Consider the following 26,490-nt stretch of genomic DNA (forward strand, 5'->3'; position numbering starts at 1 on the left):
AAGGACAAGAGTTAATTACAGTGGTGTCAAAGAATAACTACACTGATTGGGTGGGAACATTGCTGTAAGCTACTGCGACCAAACATTATTCCACTGACCATAATTACTCGATGAATCAAACCCAACCACAAGATTTTTTAGCAGAAGAGTAATTAATGTCACTGCTATAACATGTATGATGAGACTTTTTTTCCTTAAATTTCATTTGTAATTTTTGCCTTTGTCATTTAACCTCCAGAAATTGTGTTTACAGTCAGAGGGAAGGAAGGGAAGGGGGAGAGAGAGAGAAGATGGTCATTACTTTGTACTTCTTTAGGTGTATTTTCTTTATAATTCTTACAAAGAACAAGATTCTCACTAGTTAAGTAAAACCACTGGAAAGATTAAAATGAAAAACAGTGAATGCAATTAGAATCACTGATTTTCCTACTTGGAAGAGACCTTAGGAGTCTTCTGGCATCCTCAAACCTGAATAGGAATTCCCTATAAAAACAGTTTCCAGATAAATAATCAATCATCCAAGTATGCTTTGAAGACTTCCAACTCATTCTCTCTCTATCTCTCCCTCCCTCCCCCCCTCCCTCTTATCCCTCTCTTGTACTCCCACACAAACCCTGTTTTATTGCCATTCTCCCCCTGTTGAAGACTGGACCAGCACAACCAAATACTGTCATTATAAAATTAGAGAATGATGAAATCATAAAAGGGGAATTTAAGATGATCTACTCAACCTTTCAGCCTTTAGGAGAGAAGTCATTCATCAAATAACTATCAGTTTAAATACTATTATCATAGAACTCATATGATTACTCTAGAAAATAATGTGAAATACCTTCCTAGTGCAGATGTGGAGGGAAAGGACTATGTCCCACTTTACATTAACCATGTTATATAAATCTTTTACCCTAGAGAGCTTTATGTTTCCCAATCATTGTGCCATGGATAGGGGTAGAATAGACAAAGCCTCGGAAGAGTGCCATAACAGCTTCTACAATCCTTTCTAAAAAGGTTTCTTGTCCAGGTTCCTTCTTTTAGTCTTCATAAGAGATTATATCCAAACCATAATTTGCTGCCATTTCTCTTGGGCCATGAAAATTTAATATCTCTGCACAATTGGTTCTCCCTGCTTCCATTTTTCATTTGTGATATTGACATATGGCATACCTTTTATCTGCCCCTGTAACCAAATTCACATTTAAGCCCCAGGACCTGGTGTTTTTAAAATTTGACTATCATGACTGTGCCATCAATATGTACTGACTGCATGGCCATGGAGTCCTTCCTCCTTACCTTCTTATGGGGTTATAACATCAATTCCACTAGAATAAATATCTAAATGATGTCCTCGTTCACAAGTATTTCCAGGAGTAAGAAGTAATGTCTCATTGCTCAGGCTGACATAGGCTAGTTGTGTTTCCAGGGACTAAATCAAGACAGATTTCCCATGGATGCACATATGTAGACACACACACAATGCCTCAAGGGAACCTGTAAGATAGGCTGCCTAAGCTAGAGGCTTAAAAGGCTCTCATTAATCTTCACAAGTCTTATGTCTAATACCAAAGTCTATGAGAATTGGAAATGGCTTGAGATACTGTCATTTCAGATGACCACTTTAAATAAATGCCACTGAAAGATTATCACAAAAGGTTACCATTACAATCCTTGAATGTTACTATAACTCAACAAATGGGCCCTCCCTTTCCTGGACTACCTTCTCTCTTTCATCTTATAGCACTACCACTTCTCCAAACTCTAGTTATATTAGTACCCTAATATAACTGCCTTATATTTATTTTGCATTCATTTTCCATATGCTTATAATTGCCCATTCTGTCTCCCTCAGAGAATGTATGCTATTTGAGAACAGAAATGCTCATGCTGTCCCCTTTGTATTCCCAGTACTTAGCACAGGGCCAAGCATTTGGTAGTTATTTAATAATTGCTTTCTGACTAGTTGATTGATTGATTATATGGATGTCCAGTTCAATCTAAGGAAGAACCCAAACATACTTTATTTAAGGATTCCAAACTTTGCTTTGAGAGTTAAATCTTTCCCTCTAAAGAGACTGGGACGCCAGATGTGCCTGGCAGTGATTATGCGTCAAAGCTTTATGCAAGGCTGATTCTTATCTCAAATGGAATTAGTGACCTTAGTAAATATTAGCCAAGTATTACTTTCTATATTATGAGCCCAATTAATCCTTACTTCCTTCCCCACTGAGAAGCCTTTATCTTCTCAGCATGCATTTACACAGACTGGGAGAATCACACATTAATTCTATGAACCCTTTGGAAAATAAATGCTCAGATATTGCTCAAATAGCACAGCTGAGATAGGTGAGGAGTTGCCGTCAATATCATCTCGAAGACAAATTATGAAGAAGATGAGAGTGATTTGAGGATTCTTTTGTATGCCTTTTTGATAGTCTCTCTCTCTCTCATTCTCTCTCTCTCTCTCTCTCTCTTTGTTTTTGTTGTTATTGCTGTTTCTGTTTGTTTGTTTGTTTTTTCTTTGTATCAACAGTTCCAAGCTCATAGTGAGTGCTTAAAAACACTTGTTAATTGATGTTACCTGTCTATAATCGTCTCCCAGTTTGCATAAATACTAAAATTAAGCTTTACTGTGTCTTTCAATGTTGTTAAAAGGACAATTTTTTTTAAAAAATATCAATTTAATAATACTAATTCATGTTAAAACATTATTACAGATGGATAAGCCTTTCCTAGCAGAGTACTAATATAATGTTATTCCCTCATAACATGACACACATGAACAAGGGTCTTTAATCCATTACCTCAAAATATTAATTCCAGCTGTGGAAATGTTAGGTACTTTGAGTAGCATGGAGTTGAGAAGGGAAAGCTAATTTGGTGATAGTATTTCTGTTCAGGTACCTCAAATTGTACCATGTAGGAACCTGAACATTCCATCTGTGCTTAAAAATTTCCCTGGAAAGGGATGTCCATCAATTGGAGAATGGCTGAACAAGTTGTGGCATATGAATGTAATGAGATACGATTGTTCTGTAAGAAATGACAAGTAGGTAGATTTCAGAAAAACCTGGAAAGACTTATATGAACTGATGCTGAGTGAATCGAGCAGAGCCAGAAGAACATTGTACATAGTAAGAGCAACCTTGTACGATGACCAGCTTTGATAGATTAAGGTCTTCTCAGCAATACAAGGATCTAAGACAGTTACTAAAGATTTATGATGGAAAATGCTATCCACATCCAGAGAAAGAACTATAGAGTCTAAATGCAGATTGAAACATACTATTTTCTCTTTTTTGTTTTTGTTTTTTTCTTTCTTGTGGTTTTCCCTTTTGTTCTGATTCTTCTTTCACAACATGACTAATGTGGAAATATGTTTACTGTGATTGTACATGTAAAGCATATACCAGATTTCATTCCATCTTGGGGAGAGGGGAGGGAGAGGGAAAAAATTTGGAACTTATAAAAGTAAATGTTGAAAACTAAAAATAAATAAAAAGGGAAGAAAGAAAGAAGAAAAACATAAAAAAGCTAAAAAAAATTTCCCTGGAAATAAATATAATCCATCTCCTTTCCCAGCAAGCCTGGACAATTCAGAAAGCTTGATGCTATTTTGTTTTTTCTTCCCCATGCTCCATAACAGAATAAACAGCGGGACCAGGGGAACACGCTTCTACCAGCTGTTCTCTGTAGGGCTTGAAGCAGAAATCTTTTCTTCTTCCCCTGAAACCTTTCCTTGGCTTAGTCATGTGAATGAATATTATTTTCTGGGGAAAAAAAAAGGTTTAATTTTTATGCTTTTAAAATCTTCCCATAGTCTAAAAAAATTGCATTTTATCTTTTGATACCCCTTTGTTTCCAAATAGAACTCTCTATTCTCCTGTAACTAATATTTTCCTGTAATAAAGTTGTTTTTTTAAAAAACCACATTTCCACAAAACTAATGCTCTCATCTATTGAGTCTGACAGTATACCCAATAATCTACCTTTATAGTACCCTACCTTCTCCAGTGAAGGGCGAGTGGCATTTTTTCATTTTCTCATTTATTCTATAGGATCAAGTTTGGCCATTATAATCATAGCGTTCGATCCCCTCACACCACACCCCAGGCCCATTGCTGTTGTTTTTATTTTGGTCCTTCCACTTGCTTTATTGTAATCACTGTGTATATTGTTTCCTCATTTCTGATTTCTTTATTTGGCATCTGTCCACATAAATTTAATGCTTCCTTATTTTCTTAATTTTTCCCCTTATGTGATATCAGTTTTCCATAATATTCAGTTTCCTATTTTTGCTGAGTTCTTTGATGCCAAAAAAGTGCTGCCATATATATGTATATATGTGTATATATACATATATGTATATATGTGTATATATACATATATGTATATATGTATATATGAATGTGTGTATATACATGTGTATATAAGTGTGTGTTTATATGTATATATATGTGTGTGTGTATATATATACACACATATATGTATGTGTATGTATATATCCATACATACTTATGGTGCTACTCTAGATGTTTTGGTGTATATGGGATCATTTTTTCTATCCTTGATGTTCTCAGAGTATATGCCTAGCAGTGAGATCTCTAGGTCAAATGCTGTGGATGTTTTCATCATTTTATTTAAAGCATAACTCCAAATGGCATGCAGAACAGTTGGGTTGACTCAAAGTTACATCATTACTATATTGGCATCCCTGTCTTTCAGACCTTTATATTATTAAACATGCCTTGGTTTGGCACTGAATAAAGGGAAAATAACTAGTCTACAGAGACTAACTTAATTTAATTTATTCATCTAATTTAAATTTAATTTATTTAGATTGAGAATTTAGGTACTGATTGTGGGGGAGATTATCATTTGAGTAGTATATAAAATGGAACTAGTATGACATAGTGGAAAGAACATTTACTGGATCTGGAGTGAAGGATCTGACTTTGAATCCTAACTGCGAATTACTACCTAGGCAATTTTTGCTCAATCCTCCCTCTTCTCTGTGTGTGTGTGTCCTTATATTAAATGAGGGGGAATTTCCAGATAGCCACAAAGGTCTCTGCCAGCTTTTGGTCTTTGATCTTAAGAGAAATCAAACAATAAATAAAAACCTATCATAGAAAAAATAATTTTTTGAAAAATATGCTAAGAATTCATATTCCTGCAAAAAAGTACAGAAATCATATATTCAAAAGCAGACAATTGCCAGTGGGGTTTAGGATGGTGGGGAAAGAAAATGTTTTGTTGTGTAGATGTGGGGGTTTAGTTGTTTTTACTTGGGGAACCCTAAAACAATGTAGGACTTTCTATTTCTATTTCTGACTGTAGAGACAATCCTAAATCACATAACATGGCTAGAAGCAGGTTAGGTGGTGATTCCTTTCCAGACATTCTCATTATTATGGAATTAAACTGCCCCTTTCCATGATTTGACAAGTTTTATATCTCCTCAGTTTTAGGAGATAGAGCACAAAGAATTATAGCTGTTTCCTTTGACCAGAACATTCTATATGGTCCCATGAATAGAAATCCTCCCTTTTAATAGCATGGCCTGTAACTGTGGAGCTATGTTGATGGGCAAATTGAGGCCAGGGACACTTCCACCAAACCTAATGAAGTTACCATCATTTTTACCTGTCATTATCAATATCTAGTCCCTACATTTATCCACATGCCTCCTACAGTGAGGTTACCATATGAACCATGAATATATTTTCAGTGTGGTATGTATTTATAGATCGCATCTTTCTCATGTAAAAATTTCTAGGTATCCTAGTATGAGAATGTCATCAACACACTGAAAGTTTTGGAAATTGTCCATAAAAGAGTAATACAATAATTATGAAAAAGGTATATGAATGGATGGAAGGAGTGATAAAAGGCTTAACTGAGGAGAACATTAAACTAGGACTAGCACATACGAGTAGAAAAGCTGCAAAGGAAAACAAAGGCTAAAGAATGAAGTCCCTTGCTGCACGTGGGAAAACTTCCAGAGGGAAACTGAGTTGACATTCTGTCAGAGTTTTTAAAAAGCCACGTACTTGACTAGGAATCCATAAATGTGTCAGATCCCAAAGGGAACTTTTTTATTAAAAATTTGATAATCCAAAGTTGGAAAACAAATCTTTAATTTCTCCTAACTAAAGCCTATCTCTTGGTTAGAAGAAGATATTCCAGCATTGACTCTCCAAGATTTATCAATCTGGAACAATTTTTTTTTTTTTAGCCAGGTTTTATATTGTCCTTCATCTTTGCAGTCCCTCAAAGGACTTAATTTTCTGTCCCAGAGCAGAGTTAGGCTAGAGGGAGATTTAGGTTTTAGGTGAAGACAATTTCTCTATGTTAGCTAGGTTTCTTTCATTTCATTTAGTTATAGTAGTTATTTAGTGGTACCTGGAGCTCATTTCTGTGGCACAACAGAATTGAAGGAAGTATAGAACAGATTTTCCAGTGCTAATGAAACCTTTAAAGCATATTGGAACATTGTGCTGCTGGATGCAAACTGAATTCCAGATATCAAGACAAAACACATAGAAAAATCTAGTTGTATGATAAAAAATAGGTAGATGGCTTTAAAGCTAACTGATTCTCCAGGAAGAAACAGAATGCTAAAAATTCTTTGGTTTCTTTCTGTATTATTATTTCATATATTTTCCTAAAAGTGGGCCAATGAACTATGTTTGTGAGATCCTTTCTTCCCCCTCATGAGCTGCATCACAAAATTGCTTTATTTTTTTTTCCTTTTCTCACATTCAGTCAGTCTCTGGTACTGTGGTGCCAAGGAAGGTTTATTAAGAAATAATAACATTTGTTTGATGGCCCTTAATGCCTTCTCTGTATTTAAATGTCAATTTATATTTCATAATATTATAAAAAAAAACCTCAAAGAACATGCTTAAGGCACTAATGGCCTAAATTGAGGCAATGTAATATTATTTAATATTAATGACCGTCCTTGCTGCTTTGTGTATATATATATTTAAATTTCCTGAAAATTACAGGGGCAAAAGAGATATTTGTTAAATATGAAATGTATACCTGTGTGTATCTCTATGAATAGATGTACACACATATTCATGTACACATATGTTTGTGTTTTAATGAGAAAAGCTCCTTTTCTTCCCCTAAATGCCCTGTTGCCTATTCTTTGTTCCCTATCAGAAAATGCATAATAGGAAGCAGATAGTCACACATGTGAACGCTCCCACTTTGGTGGGAAGTGAGAGGATTGGGGCAAAGGAATAGGAAAATTATTTGGTTTGAGTAGTTGCATAAGAGACTAGAGAGAAAGTGAACATCTAAAGATTCTCCAAAAGAAAGAGATCCATCATGACGCATCTCCCTAGTTATTTAAAACTTTCTCAAAACTGTTATCGGGCTATATTAAGTGTATAAACATGATTTTGTACCTGAAAGCTGTTCTCTCCCTATAGCCTTAGTAAAGGTTATTGTCAAAGTTGACAACTTTATGTGTTGTTTCTGCAAAGGAAATTAAATGAATACAATATGATCCCTCTGGCCTCAGGGTCAACAAATTAAATTTCAACTGTGGAAATTTCTAGTAATTTACTGTAGTTTACAAAATTATGTAGGAAGCAATTTTATATTTTAATATCCCATTTGAAGTGCTTATGATTTATTTTAATAGATTTTATTAATAGATTTTGTTTTTTTACATATCCTATATTTCTTTCTATTTACTTCCCTCACACCTTCTAACAGAATTCAGCAGAAAAAGAGGAATATGAAACAAAAATTGATTAAAACCAATCAAGACATCAAAAAAATCTTATTTTACATGTGATGCTCCTTGCCTGACAATACCAGCCTCTGCAAAGGAGCAGAATGGACTGTCTTCTTATATCTCTTCTTTGGGGCCAAACTTGTTATTTTTGAATTATATTTTGAATTTTGCAAATTCAACTTTCTTGTGTAGTGGTTGTTGTACCCCATTTACATTTTTTGTAGGCATTGTGTTTTCCTTAAATCACTTTACATCATTATTTTTGAGGTGCATAGAATACATTATGCTTTGTATTACTGGATTCATTCATGTGTATCAATATGACAAAGACCCATGCTTTTCTTGGTATAGAAATTCTAAGTAGGGAAGCTTTGGAGAGCAGCCTGAGGCTCAAGTGTTTCTAGTTTTTTTGCTAATTTAAAAAGAGCTTCTGTAAATATGTTGAAGAAAATAACTTTTTCTTCACATTATTCCAAATTGCTTTCCAGTATAGTTAAAGTTCCATTCATACTACTCAACCAACAAAGCATTGGTATGCCATCTTCCCATAACTCCTCTAACATTGACTATTTCCATTCTGCTCTTTGCATATTTCCTGTTTGTGAGAAAACTTCAGGGTGGTTTAAAGGCTCTTTCTAAATTAATTGTATTTTTTGCATTGGGTTCTCTTATAGAGAAGAGTTCTGTTATACAAAAAAAGATGATATAAGTATTACATATGTGAACTTAATGTATTACATCTTTTAAAATATTAACATTGTTGTTCAAAGGGTTAATAATAATGGCTGTACCCAAAATACCTTACAAATGAAAAGGAAAGTGAAAATATTGCACCAGAAATTGTGGTACTCTATTTTCCTGACTCATTTCACATCAGAACATAATTTATTTGTAGTAGAGCATACATAATAATTCATACAAATTTGGCAATTTGTATTAGATGTTTACTCACCTTAAGCTACCAGCAGACTCATTAAAATGAAGGTAATTATTTTCCTTTTATCATACATTCCCCACCACTTGAAGTTACTGGCATCTTTCCAGACATCATGTCTGGTAATATTAGTTCAGCTAATTGCCATGCCCTTGAACAGGAAGAGATCAATTGTATATAAGGATATGGAAAAAAATCTTCTGTTCTTTTTAGCAATGGAGGCTTACCTTGATTTTCATTGGTAAATGTACTTTTTCATCACTCAGCTAATATCTGATAAAATATGAGCAAATTAGCAGAAAATGAGTGGGTTGATCATTGTCTTCCACTGTTAATAATATATTTATTCAACTAATGACTGGGGTTCTAAATAATAAAAACAAATAACCCACAATTTTTACAGTGTTTCTTTTTTCTCTCTCTCACATATTATACCCATGTTCCAGATAAGAAACTGAGATACAAAGAGTTTTAAGAGACTTGTACAGTGTTACAGAGCCAGTGACTAGTGGTTATAAAGTCATCCCTTTTATTATTACTGAATGATTCATGTAAAATATAATATTGAACATTAATATGATCAATTAAATACATTTATTACTGATTTTTACAAAAAAATTCATTATGTAAAGTATAACTTTTCATTCCCTCTAAGTCTCTGAGGATTCTTTATCCATGCAATTTAATGTAGTCATAGTTGGTATATACTGTGTTCTGATTTTTATGCTTTGCATGATTTCCCAAATCTCTTCTCAGATTTACTTGTATTTCTCAGGCTTTATCTAAATAGTTTTATAGTATTCTATCAGTGCACTATGATTTATTTTAACAGTTCACTACTTTTTTTTCAATTTCATGTGATCTTGCTATAAAAATCTTTGAATGGGTAGCTATTTCTTTTCAATAACATTTTCAGATTATATTGTACTCAATGAAATTGAACTAAGAGGTAAAAGGGTATGGCTACTTTAGTAACTTTTTCCAGTGTGCTGGTATATTATTCTCCAAAAATTTCCTCAAAGTTTGCAATTCTCTCAGCCGTGAATTAGTCTACATGTCTCTCCGTAATTCCACCAATGAGTTTCATTGGTATTGATTATTTTTGCCAATTTGGTGGTTGTAAAATGACAGCTCAACATGGTTTTAATTTGCCTCTCATTATTAGTGAGGTTGAGTGTTTTTCAAGTGACCATTAACAATTTATGTTCTGTCTTTAGAAAACTGTCTGTGTTTACAAGATCTGCTGACACCAAGTCCATTTTTCTTTCCACTATAACCAACTAAAAATGTTTCTATAAATCTTCTGATTAATGTTAAATTTTGGATAATTAAAACTATAATATGTAGAGTAAGGGAAGCCAGGAATTCTAAATAGTCATTAAAAACTAAATGATATCACATTGTGGACCTAAAATTTCTGGAGGATTTGAATGCCCAAAGAGGGTTATGACATTCGAGGGCCTAGTATGATGGATTTATTGAGGAAGTGAGTGTGGTGTGCTTGAAGGAGAATCAGGAACCCAACCTAAGTGAACCAGTGGGTACCTTTTGGGAAGGAGTTGAAGATGATATCTGATAGAGGGGATGGAATCAGATTAGAGGTGGCTGGGAATGTTGAAATGCAAAGTTAATTCTCTGTAGGTAGAGCCATTCAAGAGTTTTGACCTGGGGAATGGCATGAAGGAAATGATTACATAATACTGTGGATTATTTAAATTTTTATGAAAGAAATATTTTGAAAAGATTAAAATTTATTTTTAAGTACCTGCTAATAATTTAAAATCATCAAACACGCCCTGAAGAACATCTTTTGTATTTGATGGGCTATGTGCTAATGTTCAGTTGCCTGAATGTTTTACTCCAGAATCTCTCAAACATCTCTCTTTCCTTTCTTCTTCTACCATTTATGAATAGGCAAAAATAGGTGAGTTTGGTTGGAGCATGGAAGCTCTCTGTGAATTTTTAATAATTATATCGAAAGCCAAAATATTGACTCTCCATGAAGAGATGCAGTGACCACACCACCTCTACCTCTCCATAATTTAGTGGTCTATTCTCATAGTGCCTTAGAAGTTTTCCTTTGTTGGTTTCCTTTGATTGATTGATCTTTGGTTGAACAATTATTGGATATCTTAATGTTTCACTTTCTGAAAGAGTGTTAGGAAAATATTTCAGTGAAAGCACAATGGAATATTTTCATAGGCTGTATGTACTTTTTAAACTCTGGTGAAACTATTTGTGGGTCATTTGGCATCCAAATGTTATGCCTTTAAAGAACTCCATCCAGGCTTTTGAAATGTATTTATTCAATAATTTGTCTGCAAAAGAATTCTAATAGTTTCTAGGAGAAATCAAAGGGAGATTCATTGTATACCTAAGAAATTCAAATGATCCAAATTATATTTTCAATAATTTTATTTTGTTTATTGAACTAAGAACAGTAAAAAAAAACAGTAAGAATGTTCAGTTGCATAAATAAAGAAGATCTGATCTCATTCTAGAATCAGTACCACTGAAAATATTTTGTGGGAAATGTTTAGAAGCAGCAAAATTCAATATTTTACAGTTCAAATTTTTTAAAACTCTCGAAATGAAACACAAACTTAGGAAAGTTGAAAGCTTCCAACCAATAAATCTACTGTTCTTGTAGCCTCTACTGATGACAGTGCTGCAGAGAAAAAAGATGGAGCTCTCCATGCTGGTCTGATCGTTGGAATCCTCATCCTTGTCCTCATCATAGCAACAGCCATCCTTGTGACAGTCTACATGTACAACCATCCAACATCAGCAGCCAGCATATTCTTCATTGAGGTGAGTAGAGGTCCTTGAGTACAACATTAGTTCTTTGACTTAATTCCAGTGTATGATCTTACCATCTGTTCATGTACTACTGAGCAGACATTTTACATTTGAGAGTAGTCAGAATTCATAAAAAATGGCTGATAAGCTGCCTTCATTCACAAACTCTGTTCCCTTTATCTTGGAATGTTTTATGGACTCAAACTACCTCTACTTTTGTAGATCTAAGGAAAATTGGGACCATATTTGTCTGCCCTGTTGTAAAATGCATGGTAACCAGCTGTTCTCCATCTCCAAGGTGGAAATGAGTAAAAACTCCAGCATGAGGGATACAGGAAATATCAATTCATCAATATATGTTTTTTGGTTGTTGGGTTGTTTTTTTTTTTTTGCCTTCTATGGGCAAAGCAATTATTAGGTGTTGTGTATGGAGAGTAGAGAGGGGGTATGATGAGGTAGAAAACATCCTTTCCTTTAAGGAATATTATGTAGATAGGTAAATTTTTATATTATGTATATGTATATATGTACATATATATATACACACACATACAGAGAGAAAGACTATATAAATAAGTTTAAATGTATTAACTATATCTGTAGCATTTATGGCATATTTGTGAACATGTTAGTTATTTTTGTGTAGATAAATCTGTATGTATAGATTAGACAGATGGTAGGTAAAATAAATATGTATACATATGAAGACTATGCCAGCAAAGACTTCCTCAGTGCTTCATCTATATCTATATTATTCATTTGGAATAGATCATTCTTCCATGCTTTCAAGAATCTTTATTTTCCTTAGCATGGGGACTTCCTACATTGGAGCAAATCTCTACAATAATTCTATGACTTTGAGTTCATTTGACTGAAAAATTCATCATTCTATAACAAATCTAGTGATGAGTTTCCCAGATTGGTTAACCTGCTCCTCAGACCATCTGAATGGTATGGAAGTCTTTCCTATCATCAAGTATTTTAAGTGCCTACTATGTGCCTAGCACTGGGGATAACAATGCATAGAGAAAAATACATTTAACTAATTTATCAAATAAACAACAATTGTATCCAAAAGTCTTAAATTTTAAGATATTTTCATATGTTTAGAATTTTTTCTTAGGAGATTGAACTCAAAAGCATCTCATGGTCCCTTTTAATGCTTTGTTATGTTAGAGACACATTTGGTTTTCTTGTCATACAAATCATAACTTTAAAATACAATAATGTGCTAGCCATTAGAAAATTTCTTTGTTCTGCCAATTGTGTACATAATGGTGGGAAAAGCAACTTCATAAGTACCAGAATAAATATTCCCCAATCTCAGAAAACTTCCAGTTAGGTATTTTCCATAAATGGCGTTCTTAGAAAATGTGATGGTAATTGGGAAATTTGTTTGGCAAGCAGTTATTAATTTTTGTTAATGTGCTTTCTTTTTGTGGGTATAAGTAGAAAATGTTCATGTTTACCAATGTTGTTTATGCATTCTATAAAGGGCTGACATATATGCAAAGACTCAGAGATCAGCCAGATGTCTAGCTATTGGTCCTATATAATCCTTTATATCATCCAGCACTTTCTGATACCACACCGATTGCTTCCTAACATTATGAACCAAGGGTTATGTCTCACATTAACCAAGTGCAACTATTACCTGTCTGGTTTTTCAACAGTTTAATCTAGCGTTGTATTATGACAAAAACACTTAACTCCTTTTTTTTTCCTGTGATTACAATATTGTCTTCTGTGTTAATGGTTAGAATTGACATTTTGCAAAAAATAAAGGTCTCATTTACTGTAAAGCATATGATTTACCAACAGTCTTAGCCCTAGAGTAATCACAACTGTGATGAAAGCATTTATCCTCTACTCTCCCACTCACAAAACCCAAGGGTGAGGATTTATAATAGTCATTCAGTTACTTTAGGGTCTAATCCTTTTGGTTAGTCACATCATTGACATTAATAGTTATTCTCACACTAAAAAATTCCCCTTGAAAAAATGTTTCACTGGAATGCGGATGATTCATTCTATACCTGATCATGAGGTAAATTACTATACTTCTGTTGGTGATGATCACCGGTAGAAATCTCTAATGTAAACCAACATCAAGCATAGTCCTTCATTGTTGCTAGTTAGATTTGGAAATAAACATAAACCTAGTAGAATGTCTTATCCAGGTTTGGTCCTTTATTTTAGAAAGGGTGTGGAAAAATGAGAAAGTTTCCAGTAAAGAACAAGAAAAATATTAATGTAGAAAATTGGTCATATGAGGAAAAGAAAAGGTTGGATGAGTTATGGTTGCTTATTTAAAAAATGCTCATGATTATTCTATTTTTCCTCAAAAGAACAAACAAGAAATTGAAAGAGTACAGTTACATGAAAGTGCTTTTTGCCTCTCATAAGAGAGTTGTTTTTTCTGTAATCATAATAATGATTATTATTTTCCTTAAACCATTAGTATGCAGAAAAATGTATATAAGCCAAAGAAGTGTATAGCTCCTGAAATTCAGATAGTAATATTTGAACTCCTATATACATAAAAGATTTGGGTGTACAACATAATCTAGAGAGTCTTCTGTCATGGTGATGAAGGTATTAAGCTATTGGTTCCATCTTCTACTTTCTTCTCTCTCTTTAACCTTAGGTAAAGACAGTGAGGCAACAACAAATCAATAATGCATCAGTGGGGGGAAAACCGTAAGGAAAATGGAGCCTATTAGGATAGGGGCAGAGTTGACATCAAGGGGGGGTAAGCCAGTGATAGCATCAAAATAGCATGTCAGAAAAATAGAAGAGTTAGGATAGTGATTTCCTACTCCAAGAGAATTTTGAGAAGGAAGGGATGAGCAAAAGTTTCAATGTTTCTAAGAGGTCAAGATAATGTGGTGCCTTTGGTAAAGTACCAGGCTGTCAATGGTGACTTGGTGGGGGGGAGGGCAGTGTGGAGAGTTTTAGTAGGGTAAAATAAAAGCCATATTACAGGGGATAAAGCAGATAATGGGTGATGAGAAAATGTAATCAAAACCTATAACATTAGAGCATATGCATTCCAGATGTTTTTGGAAATAGGTACAAGGGAAAAATCAATAGAGGGAATACCTATAGTCATGTCAGAAGGAAGAGGGGAAGGAATAAGTAAGAATATAATGATAAAATACATATAGAAGCAAAATCTTTCTTCATAATTGAGGAAGGAAAGGGATCCAAGGCACTGGGGGATGGCGGTAGCATTTCAGCAAAGGAGGAGGCAAACAGTGCCAAAGAGGAGAGCATGAACAGCGTTTTGGAAAACATCTAGATGAGAGCTGAATGATGATATATAGTCAGCTTAGTGCTGCAGAACTCGGGTGGGAAGGGATTTCAGAGGCCTTCTAATCTAACTCCTTCATTTCCAGATGATTAAGGCCCAGGACTTGTCCAAGGTCATCTCTTGGGGTTTAAAAAAAAAAGGATGTTCTCAGAGTCAGTAGGGCAAAAAGTTTCTGACATCAAGAGGTCAAGTTTGCAATGAATTTCAGGTACTAGATTGCATTTTTTTCTTTAGGAAAAAGGGTTATTCTTTGTTGTTTCTTCACAAACTTTTCATATACTAGCAAAAAAATGCAGCATATCATCCTTGACAGAAAAAAAATAAATCTTATTTACTTCCATTGAAAAGTTCCTCAAAAAGCACTTGCTCTAGAAATAGAGGACGTGGGATCAAATGCCCCTTAGTGGCCTCAGTTTTCTTACCTATAAAATGAGGGGATTGAACTAGAGATCCCTTTGAACTCTAGAATACTAACAGAAGTGTCCATCCACAATATATCCTTTAAAAGAAACAGAAGGAGTAGTTCTGAATTTTTTAAAATGTGCATCCTGACTTTTACAGGAGGCTTAATATTTTTGCTCTTCTCTGGTCCTCACCGCTAAAAGTTCTGATGCTTATGTACAAGACCTTACTATGTCAGACACTAGCGGTGGTATCCACCATTTGGGGTAATTAAAATAGATAAAATAGACTTTTGTTTGGCCAGTTTGTCATACATGTGAAGGTTGTTTCCTCTCCCTAATTGGACTAAACACAACTGTGACTAACTAGGACCGGTGAATAATGAGCTTGAGCCAATTGTGATCCTTGAGTTTTCCTAGTGGCTGGAGACAAAGGGCCCCCAGATGGAGAACCACATACCTAAATGCAGCTGTTGGATTAGGGGGGGCAGGGTGGAAATGAATGATGATGAGAGCTTGACCTCTTATTTTTTTCAGCTGTTAGATTGACTTCTTTTAAGGGATTATAAAGGAGAGGTATATGCTACCTTTACAATAAATGTAGAAGGGTAAGTTAACAGTAGCTAAGAATCACTCTTCTTTTCCTTACTTTAAATGCCATGTCATTCGTTCTGAAAGTTCAGAGGGAAATGAATCCTGATTATTATTTTTTTTTTAATTTCTTAGGGAAAGCAAAGGAGGGCTCAGTGGTGATAAATTACTACAAGAAAGGAAAAAGATCAAGAGAACTATAATGAGAAGGGGTCAGCTTCAATCCCTTGAACTACATTATTAGATGACAGCTTTGTAGAAATACAAATAGAAACATAGGAAAATGGATTGAAATGAGATTTTTGCCAGCTTATATATGAACTATTTCCAATATTGTCTTACTGGGGCCTTTCTGGTTTGCTCAGGCATTTCAGTGAAAGTGACTGTTATCAATCTCAATATGAATAGAGATAGATAGATATATAACTATCTATCTGTGTGCAAAATCTCCAGAATAACAGTATTCTTATGGAAAGACTATTTTAATTTAAATGACCATTATCAGAAGAATTTTCCTAATGAAGTGCAATATTTTTTCTCCCACTTACTGGGAATAATCATTAGGAATAACAAGCCTTTTACTCCACTAAGTTCTCTGCTCTATTTCCTTCCCAAGTAATCACATGAAGTTTATTATTTTTAAATGACTCAGAACTAGGGACTTAATGGATTAGGGGGAATAGTTCTGAGGTTCAAAAAGGGGAAAAACAGATGAATTAATTTAATTGATAATGCCCCCCAGTGAGGTGCTTTATGCCAGGTTGGGTAATGCCATTTTAAACATGGTATTTGTACTTTGAATAGTCTAACACCTGGTATATTTGAAAAGTTGTGTCTCTGCAGACAAGTTACATGGTAACCATCCTCTAGTTGCTTGGGAAAACAGCGTTTATTTTTGGAGGACTAATTTTAACAGATTCATGTTATCAGGATTAATGATCCTCAAAAATATCAGCTGATAACAATTTTAATATAGTTCATCTAGTTAGTATAAATATAATAAAGTCAGGATCTAGGATTTGTCTGGGCAAAGTTGATTTTTCATGGTACTGAACGTGACATGACTAGGAAGTGAATTCAGGGCATGGGTAATAACAGTTTTGTTTTTTACTAATAGTAACCATTGCATAGATATATTACTAATTAGGTACTTTTTTAAAATGAGTGAAGCATTGAGAATAAATTATTTCTCCTGCCTTGCATAGTAAATTGAGACATTGTCCCAATGTGCAGGTACAACAGCTATTTAACAATATTAACATAATACCAACATGCTTTAAGATTTGTAAAATGCTTTCCATACACCATTTAATCTCATTTGAGTTTCACATCAATCCTGTAAGGCAGGTACTCCCATTATCCCTATCTTACAGTTTAGGAAACTGAAGCCAAGACAAAAGTTAATCGACTTGCTCACAGCCTCTCACAGTTTGTGTGTATCAGGATGATTTTAAAACCAGGTTTTCCTGACACCAACTCTACTCATCTATTTGCCATACAACGTTGCCTTCACAATGGAAATCTGCGAAGTATCATAGGTATAATTTTAGAGAAGGTTGAACATTTTGGAGAATGGAAAGCATGGGTCATCTGAGTACATAAATGCATTTTTCCGAAGTGATAATAAAGAAGTTCAAATCTATTTACTCCACCCATTTTACAGCAGATCTTTATCTTTTCAGTTTAGAATGAGATCCATCCCAAATCAAAATTCACATGGCTATGTGGCAATAGGGTTCTTGGGTAGTCTCTTAAATCCCTTACCTCTTGTTTCTGAATCACTGTAGCTTGACATAGTCATTCAATTCTGTACAAGTAGCTGTAGAAAATCTGTCAGAAAAAAATGTAATTTATTAGACAAGTATTACATCCTCAAAGCTTCACGTATGGGAATGCTTCCCTTTGCCATGTAGGTCATGCCACCCACAATGAGTGACTTGTGAGTTATTAGACCAAGAAAATTTAGCACCTGATGGTCATTCTTCTGCTGATTATCTCCTCCAAATGTATCTAGATGGGCACTGACAGTTATTTTGTTATACCAGCAAAGCCTTCAGAAACCAAGGAAGTCCATAAGCAAATCTTTCTAATAAGGGAATAATTTAAAATTACAAAGTAACATTGACCAGAAATCAGAATTTGTTCATAATTGAGGCAACCTGTGAGTTCATCTAGGCCTGTGGGATAAAACCAAATAGAAATGGATCCCTGCTGGATACATACTGACTTAAAAAACCGTAATTAGCATTATCTAGGAAATAGACAGACAGATGCAGATATATGTAGATGTCTTTCTATACAGATATAGATTTAGATATAAAACACAAGTATGTGTATATACACATATATTTAATTTTGCTAAATGTTTTTCAATTTTGTCATAATTTGGTTGGGGCTGCATTCTGGAATTTTGCAGGTTTTAGGTTTGACACTTCGGATCTAGTCCATCACCACTCATTTTACAGAGAAGGAAACAGAGGTCCAGAGAAGTAGAAAAACAACAACACCATCACTTGTCTAAAGCCACACAGCTAGTGAATTGTCAAAGGTTAGGAACATGAGTCTTCTGACCTCAATAGTAATGCTGTAGAAAATGCTTGAGGTTTGGAGTTTAGTGGACATGAGGTCAAAATAGGGCTCTGGCACCTACTTCCATGACCTTAGACAAATCAGTTTATTTTGGGAGGCTCCAGTTTTCTCATCTGTAAAATGAAAAGGTTCCAATGTCCCTTCTAGCTTGAAATTTTTCTCTCCCCTTGTGAGTGCTTTCCACTACATGAAATACTAAAAAATAGATTTTTTAAAATTTTGAGAGGCTAACGCTCATACCTGTAATGTTTTCCTTCTTTGTAACCCCCATGCTTAGCATCATGCATCTAATATGGCATTACTAAACATGTGTGAACTCAACTTGCTTTTATATCTGTCTTACTTAGCCAGATACTCATTCTCCTAACCAGCAAATGCATACAACAATCTAAAATGTTCATTTCCTAAAGCTCATTTTTCTAAGACTGCTATTAAAGCAGTTGGCACACTATATTCACAGCTCTGGTACTAAAAATCCACTTCTGCCATAGGCAGCACACAGAGATTTAGAGAACTACTCATTAAACAAGCTTATCTTAAAATCTGAACTAACATTTTTTTCTATTCCTAATTTCACCTGAATCTTTGACCATTACTACACTTTCCACTCTAGTGAGGGCTGAGAGGAAAAATGCATTTTCTTCCTCCCCTTCTCCAACCCAGGGCAAGCACAGTCTCTTACATGTTGAAACATCTGTGTGCTGGACAGAGATATAGCTGAGTCGAGTCATCTCCAAGACACAGAAAGCACTTGTTTCTCCATAATAGTCTCAGGAGGGGGAAATATCAGTCATGACCTGGAAGAACTAAGAGGACAGCCAGTCCATTCTTCTCCTCACATTTCTCTATTCACTAAATAGCATTGTCTCACAACCATCCTTCCGTCTGGAGTCAAAAGAAAAGGAAGTACATTCACCTTCCTTCTTGAGCAGAAATGGCCTTTTGTTTCTATGGGTTCTGAATGGGTCCCTGCAAAACAATCATATCCACTTTTTGTCTTTCCCATGAAAAGTTGAGTCTGCTACTAAAATATTTCTACTCAGATTTACATTCAAATTAAATGGCTGAGTGACTAAGGTTTTATAGTAACCATGATGTTATTTTGTTCATAAAATAAGGGGAAAGAACTCTTTAAATTGCAAAAGGAAGCTACTAGTATAGGAAATAGTCACCATCTAGTGGATACAAAGCCACATGATAAGTTTATAAAAATAATGAAAAAATAAAGCAAATATTGGATTGCTTTTTGACCCAGGAAACTGTTGTTTGTTTGGTTTTTATTTAAAAAAAAAAGATTGCAGCAGGTTCTCTCTGTTCAGGAAACTGAGAGAAGCAAATGAATCCAATAACAAAAACTAGAATATATTTAGAAAATTGATCAGAGATAAATCAAGTGAAAGCTTAGGATAGAAATATATAGATGGTGACAGATCTAGGTGTAGATTTCACATCACTGCTAAGAGAATGAGATTGAAATAAAGTGGAAAGAGATAAAATTGTTTATAGAAAATAACTTAGCAATAACTCAGTCAAGTCATTCATTGCCTACTGGTGGGGAGCCAAAGAAAGATAAAAACCATTGTTACCCTCAAGGAGCTCCCAATTTAATGGAGGAAGACAATATGCAAACAACTAAGTACAAACAAAATGTCTCCAAGGTAAATTGGGAACTAATCTATGGCTTCTTGGGATAAAATGCTGTTTAATGATGGCTATCAAATTTGAACTGGTTAGCAGAATTAATTTGTGATAGTTATTTTGTGCATTTTTCTTCTTAAAGTCAAAACATTTAATGATGAAGGGGGTAGGCCAAATGTAATAAAATTTAAAAGTATTATCATTCCTCAGATACAAATAATTAATATTTGTTATTGGCTGACTGGCTTATCTCTATCTCCACTAGGACAAACAACAAGTAATAAATTCAGATTTCAGTGGGAGAAGCATTTACATTAATATAAGGAAAACCTTTACAATGTGGCATCATAGAAGGACACTGAAAATGAATTCTTTAAAGTTAATAATGTAAGAGAACAGAAGCCCTACCAGGTCACAGAATCTTGGATTCAGAGCCAGTAGGGACTACAGAGGCCATTCAGTACAATGCCCTCATTTTTTCAGATGAGGAAACTGAAGCACAGGGTAAAGTAAACAGGCCACAGTTATAAAGCTATCAGAAGTCTGAGGTAGAACTTGAACTCAGTTCTTCCCGATTCCAAATCCAGTACTCTAGCCACTGAACAATGCTATGTTTCCTGAATCAAGAAGGCTCTGAGTCCACAGATATGGAATGTGGCTCTGCCACCTGAGAACTAGTTTTGGTAGGATTTGAGAGGTTTATCATCACAAGGTTGGCCACCAGGTGCCAACACTGCTCACGAAACCTTCCACTAAAGCACAGAGGCCTTGTACTCTGCATTAGTATAAAAGATATGAACACTGATGAAACCATAGGTCCTCCAAGACTGAAAATATGGAAGTTAACATAAGTGCTGACCCCATAAGGATTATTAAATCGCTGAATAAGTACAAGTGTTGACTCTTCTATGCTAGAGAGTTTTAAGAATGATACCATCGACCTCAGGAAGTGAACTCTTTTTTTTCAGAATGCATCAAAATTCTTCTCTTGCCATAGTATATTTCTCTTTGTGCTAATGAGAACAGGGATAGACACCGTCAAAGATGAAAGCCACACACAACATAATAACAGTATTTTCATGGCAGATTTTATGGGATACAGAAATGACCAGAGAGCTTCCATCTTTTCTTCTTCTAGATCACTCTCTGTGGTAGACAATGAGAAGGTTAAAAAGCAGACAAAAGGAAGGAAAAGCAAGAGTAACCCCCTAACTAGATAACCAGGCACAGGATATCATAGAGCTAATCACAGAATGAAAACAGCTTTCTTCACAGGAACTAACTGGGATCCATCATACCAACTGTGCTAAGTACCACTGACCACTTTTGTGATGCTACTCTTATAAAAGTCATTTCCTGGGATATCAGCTATTAAGAGTACTTGTGTAGTGATGATGGCTTACATAATACCACTTGTAATGGCCACCAGCGCTTTCTTATCACAGAAGAAATTCATGATACTCACCCTAGCTTTCATAAAAATTACATGAATCTTTGTAAAAGACAGCAATGTGCTGTTCACTTTTGAAGAGCCTGGAACAAGAAATGATTAAAGGATGATACTAGCCAATTAAAGGCTGTTTGTAGAGATGATGGTGATGAGTGCATCTGCTTGGAGCTTGCATAATCAATCTTCTGCATCATTGTCTTACAAATGCAGTGGTGTTTCACCTCCTCCCTCCTCTCTTCACAGAGAGGTCTCTCTGCACTTCCTTGCAATTTAAAAAAACAAAACTTGGTCAGTATTACAAAAGTCAGTGTGGGGCCAAGATTAATATATCAAGTAATTGTAATGATTTTATAAATGCCTATTTGCTATAATTGAATCACCTTAAGGGGAGGAGGGAGAGAGGCTCCTATTTTGAATGCAATTTGGTACCCTTTATAAACTAATAACCAAAAATAAGTGTGTGTGCATGCATGACTGCATGGTGAGAAATGAAATGTCCTTCTAGCAAGCAATCAGTTTCAGGCCTGTGGCTATCTGTGAACTTGTTCTGCCATCATCTTCAATCCTCAACTGAATTCCAATCACTTTTTGGAGTTGGGAGAGACCCAGGTCACTTGCTATTATATTTTTAATTGTTCTATAATTATATGTTAGAGAAAATACCCTGTCATGATGACAGTAAATAGCCCCACACTCATACATGTTCATTTTCCAAAGGTCAGAGCAGTTGGAAAAGTTAGTTGCTTTCTAGTTTCAAAAGAAGCTTTTCTTTGCCTTAATTCACAAGGGTCAGTGTACTCAGTACCTGTTTTATAAGAAGCCCCCCCACCCCCCAATGAGGAATTCAGCCAGTTTGATTGCATTTCCAGGCAGCTCTAACTCACATTAGATATTTACTGGAATATTCACAACTCAAGGCAGCCTTCCCTTACTCTTTTAACCACATCACTATGCAACAGTGAATTGGCTCATTTACAGAGAGGCTCCTTTTAAAAGTGACATGATTATTGTAATAGGTGCTGGATGCCCCCATTTGCTAGCCAAATAAGCAGATTAGAATTCCTTTTGCAAAAAGTGAACCAAAATTGGTGCTCTGGTTAAGGAGATCATGAACAATTTTCCGTATCGGTATGAGACTGGAGACAAGTCATGAGACCAAATAAAGCTGATGTCATGTCAGTGTACCTTAAGAAAAATCCATTAGCTTTAGAGTAGTACCTATAATGTTCAAGGAACTATATATTAGGTGTTGCAGGGGATAAAAAATAATCAATACACCACCTCCGCCACAAAACAGCTGATAATATAGTTGGAGAAATCAGATATGAATATGTGAAGATTTTAATAAATTACAAATGTTATATAACATTACAAATCTTTAATCTCACTACTTTCAGTTTCTATAAGGAACAGGGCCTTAATTTTGGTATAGTGGATAGCAAACCAGTCTCAGAGGTAAGAAGCTGATGGGATTCAAGTCTTGCTCTTGGCATATACTGAATGAATGACCAGGACAAATCACTTAACTTCTCAGTGCTCCAAGGCAATTTTTCAAGACTATAAGTTGCAAGAGTAGGTGCTGATCTGCCATGGTAGAGAGATTTTCCTAAAACAATGTAATCACAGGTCTTGTCTAATCCCATAAAACTGTTAGTAATAAATAATGATAACCAACTAATCACCCCAAATATGCTCATCAATGTACCTAACTGTAGAAGGTAAATGATAAAAGAGGCTACAGCTTATCTGTCAAAGTGGGTAATAAAAATAGTTATAATTCACATGCAAGCTCTTCCATTTAGTAGCTATATGAACCTGGGCGAACAACTTACTCTTGGTCAGTCTCAGATTCCTACTCTGTAAAACGTGGGTGGTACTGCATATGTTATCTATAAATTAACAAATGAGCATATATCAAGCATTTTGTTGTGCCCTGGGAATACAAATACAAAAATCAAATACTTCCTGCCTTCAAGGAGCTTACTTTCTAACAGGGGAGCTGTGGCCTTGGAGGGGTATTCTTCTCTGGGAAGGCTACCACATGACCTATCCTTCCCAGAAATGGTAGTATTGACTAGACCAGTATAGGACTGAGGCCTGAGAGATTTTTGTGAACTCTCTCACCAATCAGAAGCACAGGGCCCTGGGACAAATAGGGAATACCACTTTGGAAGCTGAGCTGAAAAGCTTAATGTATATAAACAGTTTTAGATGTGATAGAGCACTATGTCTGCCAAACTTATTATAAGCCGTTTATAACTTCAAAATGTTTTAAATTCATTATTTTTGATCCAAGTAACCAGTGTGAATAGCAATGTTAATAATCTCCTTTTAATAGATTAAAGGGGAGTAAGGTGATGCAGTGGATAGAGTGTTGGACCTGGAGTCCGGAAGGCTCCCCTTTCTGAGTTCAAATCTCACCTCAAATACTTACTCACTATATGACCCTGGGCAGGTCACCTCACCCTGCTTGCCTCAGTCCCTCATCTATAAAGTGAGCTGGAGAAGGAAATGGCAAATGACTCCAGCACCTTCACAAAGAAAACCCCAAATGGGGTCATGGAGAGTTGGACATGACTGAAAAATGACAGAACAACAATAGATTAAATTTGAGCTAGGACTTTTAGAATATGCTCTGCATGCATATCTGTATATAGATATATATAGTACTTCCCTTACAGCAACTTTGTGAACATAGCAAGTTGCATATAGTATTTTACTCAAATTGCAGATAAGGAAACGGAAGCTCATACAAGCTAAGTAGCTTCATCAAGGACTCAAGATACAAGCAAAGTGGTGGAGGTGCAGGATTTGAGCTAAGGTCTTCTCTAAGCTTTCCAGTACCTCATGACAAAGCTCCCTCCCACTGACATGTGTAACTGGACATGGCATGGCGGCACCATTACATACTTTTCTTTGAGAAACAAGGAATTCAGTCATTCTAATAGATGCAGTGAATGCCCCATTAATTTGATTTATAAGGAATAAAAGGAAACTATTCTGTTCAGGGAAGAGCAACTACAGGATAGGAACAGAAAAATGATTCAAGTTATGAATAATTAACATATTTTTCCCTTGACACATCAGGATAGTCTAAATATGAAAAATTGACATAGTACAGAAAAATAAGAGCAACCACTAGGAGACAGGAAATATATAATATGTGTATATGCACTCACACATCTCTCTCTCTCTCTCTCTCTCTCTCTCTCTCTCTCTCTCTATATATATATACATATATATGTAATATGTGGACGGACACATATAGCATGTATGTCTATATATATACATATACACACACACACACACATATATATACCTATGTATAGGCATATCTAGGGATTTGTGTATATAGATTATACATTCTCCTAAAGCTTCTAGCAAAAAGTAGATTTTCTACAAAGAAAGCTATTTATACTTGCTCATCATTTCCAGGGCTCATAATCAGCAGTGGAGGAAGAGCATGTGGCATATGTAGGACAGATAGGTTTAAAAGAGAAACAGTTATGTGGCATTTTTCAGATTTTGTAACAAATTGGCAGCAATTCAAAAATTCCTTTTTCTTCCACAAATCCTAAAATTCTACAGAGTACAGACAGCCTAGTGTAGTTTAACTCCTTTGTTTGGAGTCAAAAGACCAAGGTATAAATTCTGCTTCCGATGTATTCTGGGTAACCATGAGCAAGTCACCCTCTTGGGAATTTGGCAACTCTCTGAACCTATAAATTGTGGAGAAAGTGCTGATTGACCTTCCATGGTAGAGAAAGTTCTCGTGATGACTTTCATCATGTCAAATGTGTCAAACACGTGGCCCATAGGCTACATGAGGCCCCAAAACTCTGGGGTGCGGCCCACAGAAGATTAAAATGGAGTTTCTATCTGATTTTAATATATTGAAATATTAGGATGGATGGATGGATGGATGGATGGATAGATAGATAGATGGATAAGCATGAGTTTTCTAAGTCAATATATGACCCACCAGTATCCTTATGTACAGTTGAGTACCTCACCTGTTTCTATTTGAATTTGACACCACTACCCTATACCCAAGAAAGCATAGATCCAAACTCCCTATTCTGCACCACCACCACCCCCACATCCCTGACATTTACAAACTGTGAAAAACAAATCACTCAGTCTCTAAAGGCTTCAGGCCTCTTAGTTAATTGATAGAGAGATTATAAGCTGCATTGTGTAGTGTAAGTTACAATACAAAGATGAGTTCCCTATGCAGAAGGAACTACTTTATGTAGTCATGTGTTTTAACATGACTGAAGTCAAAGTCAGTTGCCAGAACGTAGGGAAATAACTAACCTACGTGGTTGATATTTTTGTCACTGAAGCACCTTTTGTGATCCTTTGCTCATCTTTCAAAGTGACTACTTAAAGCAAGTCCTACCTCCACTTCCACTGCCCCCCCATGAAGTTCCTTGTCTTCTGCTCTTCTGCATTATGTTCCAATTCAATTTCAATTAAGTACAATCCAACTTGCAATAATGAAATGCTTACTGCATGCTATCGGCAAGGAGCTCGGAGGATCGTAGGAGTTAGAGTTGGAAGACTCATCAGCGGCACTTCCAGTCTAAACTTTTCACTTTACAGATGAGGAAGATGAGACCAGAGAGGTTAAGATTGGAAAATAGAAGTGTTCCTCCCTTGAACAAGCCAAAATGTGTGCCAGTAAGGGAGATTAACACAAAATGAGGCACTGCTTTGCTCCTGGAATGCTTTTATACTTCTATGTTGGCTCTCCTATCAATTATAGTAGAAACATTTTGATTCATTAGAATTATCTCTTAATCCCCAGGGACAAGAGCAGTGTATTTTACACATAGTAAACTCTTAATGGCACAGTAGAGTGGCGCAGTGGATGGAGTGTTGTGCCAAGAATGAGACAGAGTCCTCTTCCTGAGTTCAAATCTGGCATCAGACACTTTGTAGCTGTATGACCCTGGTCAAGTCACTTAACCCTGTTTGCCTAAGGTTCCTCATCTGTTAAAAGCGCTGAAGAAGGAAATGGCA

General features: G+C 35.4%; 1 protein-coding gene across 2 annotated transcripts in view; it reads left to right on the top strand.

Moving 5' to 3' along the window:
- PLXDC2 (plexin domain containing 2) overlaps positions 1–26,490 on the top strand; it is a 490,381-nt gene that overhangs the window by 456,328 nt on the left and 7,563 nt on the right. For both annotated transcript variants that reach the window (XM_027847979.1, XM_027847980.1), the window contains one exon: positions 11,335–11,495. In XM_027847979.1, the coding sequence (XP_027703780.1) occupies positions 11,335–11,495 (161 nt within the window). The remainder of the gene's footprint in view (positions 1–11,334; positions 11,496–26,490) is intronic.

The sequence above is a fragment of the Vombatus ursinus genome, unplaced genomic scaffold (genome assembly GCF_900497805.2).
Source record: "Vombatus ursinus unplaced genomic scaffold, bare-nosed wombat genome assembly UNPS02005459.1, whole genome shotgun sequence".
Classification (NCBI taxonomy): domain Eukaryota; kingdom Metazoa; phylum Chordata; class Mammalia; order Diprotodontia; family Vombatidae; genus Vombatus; species Vombatus ursinus.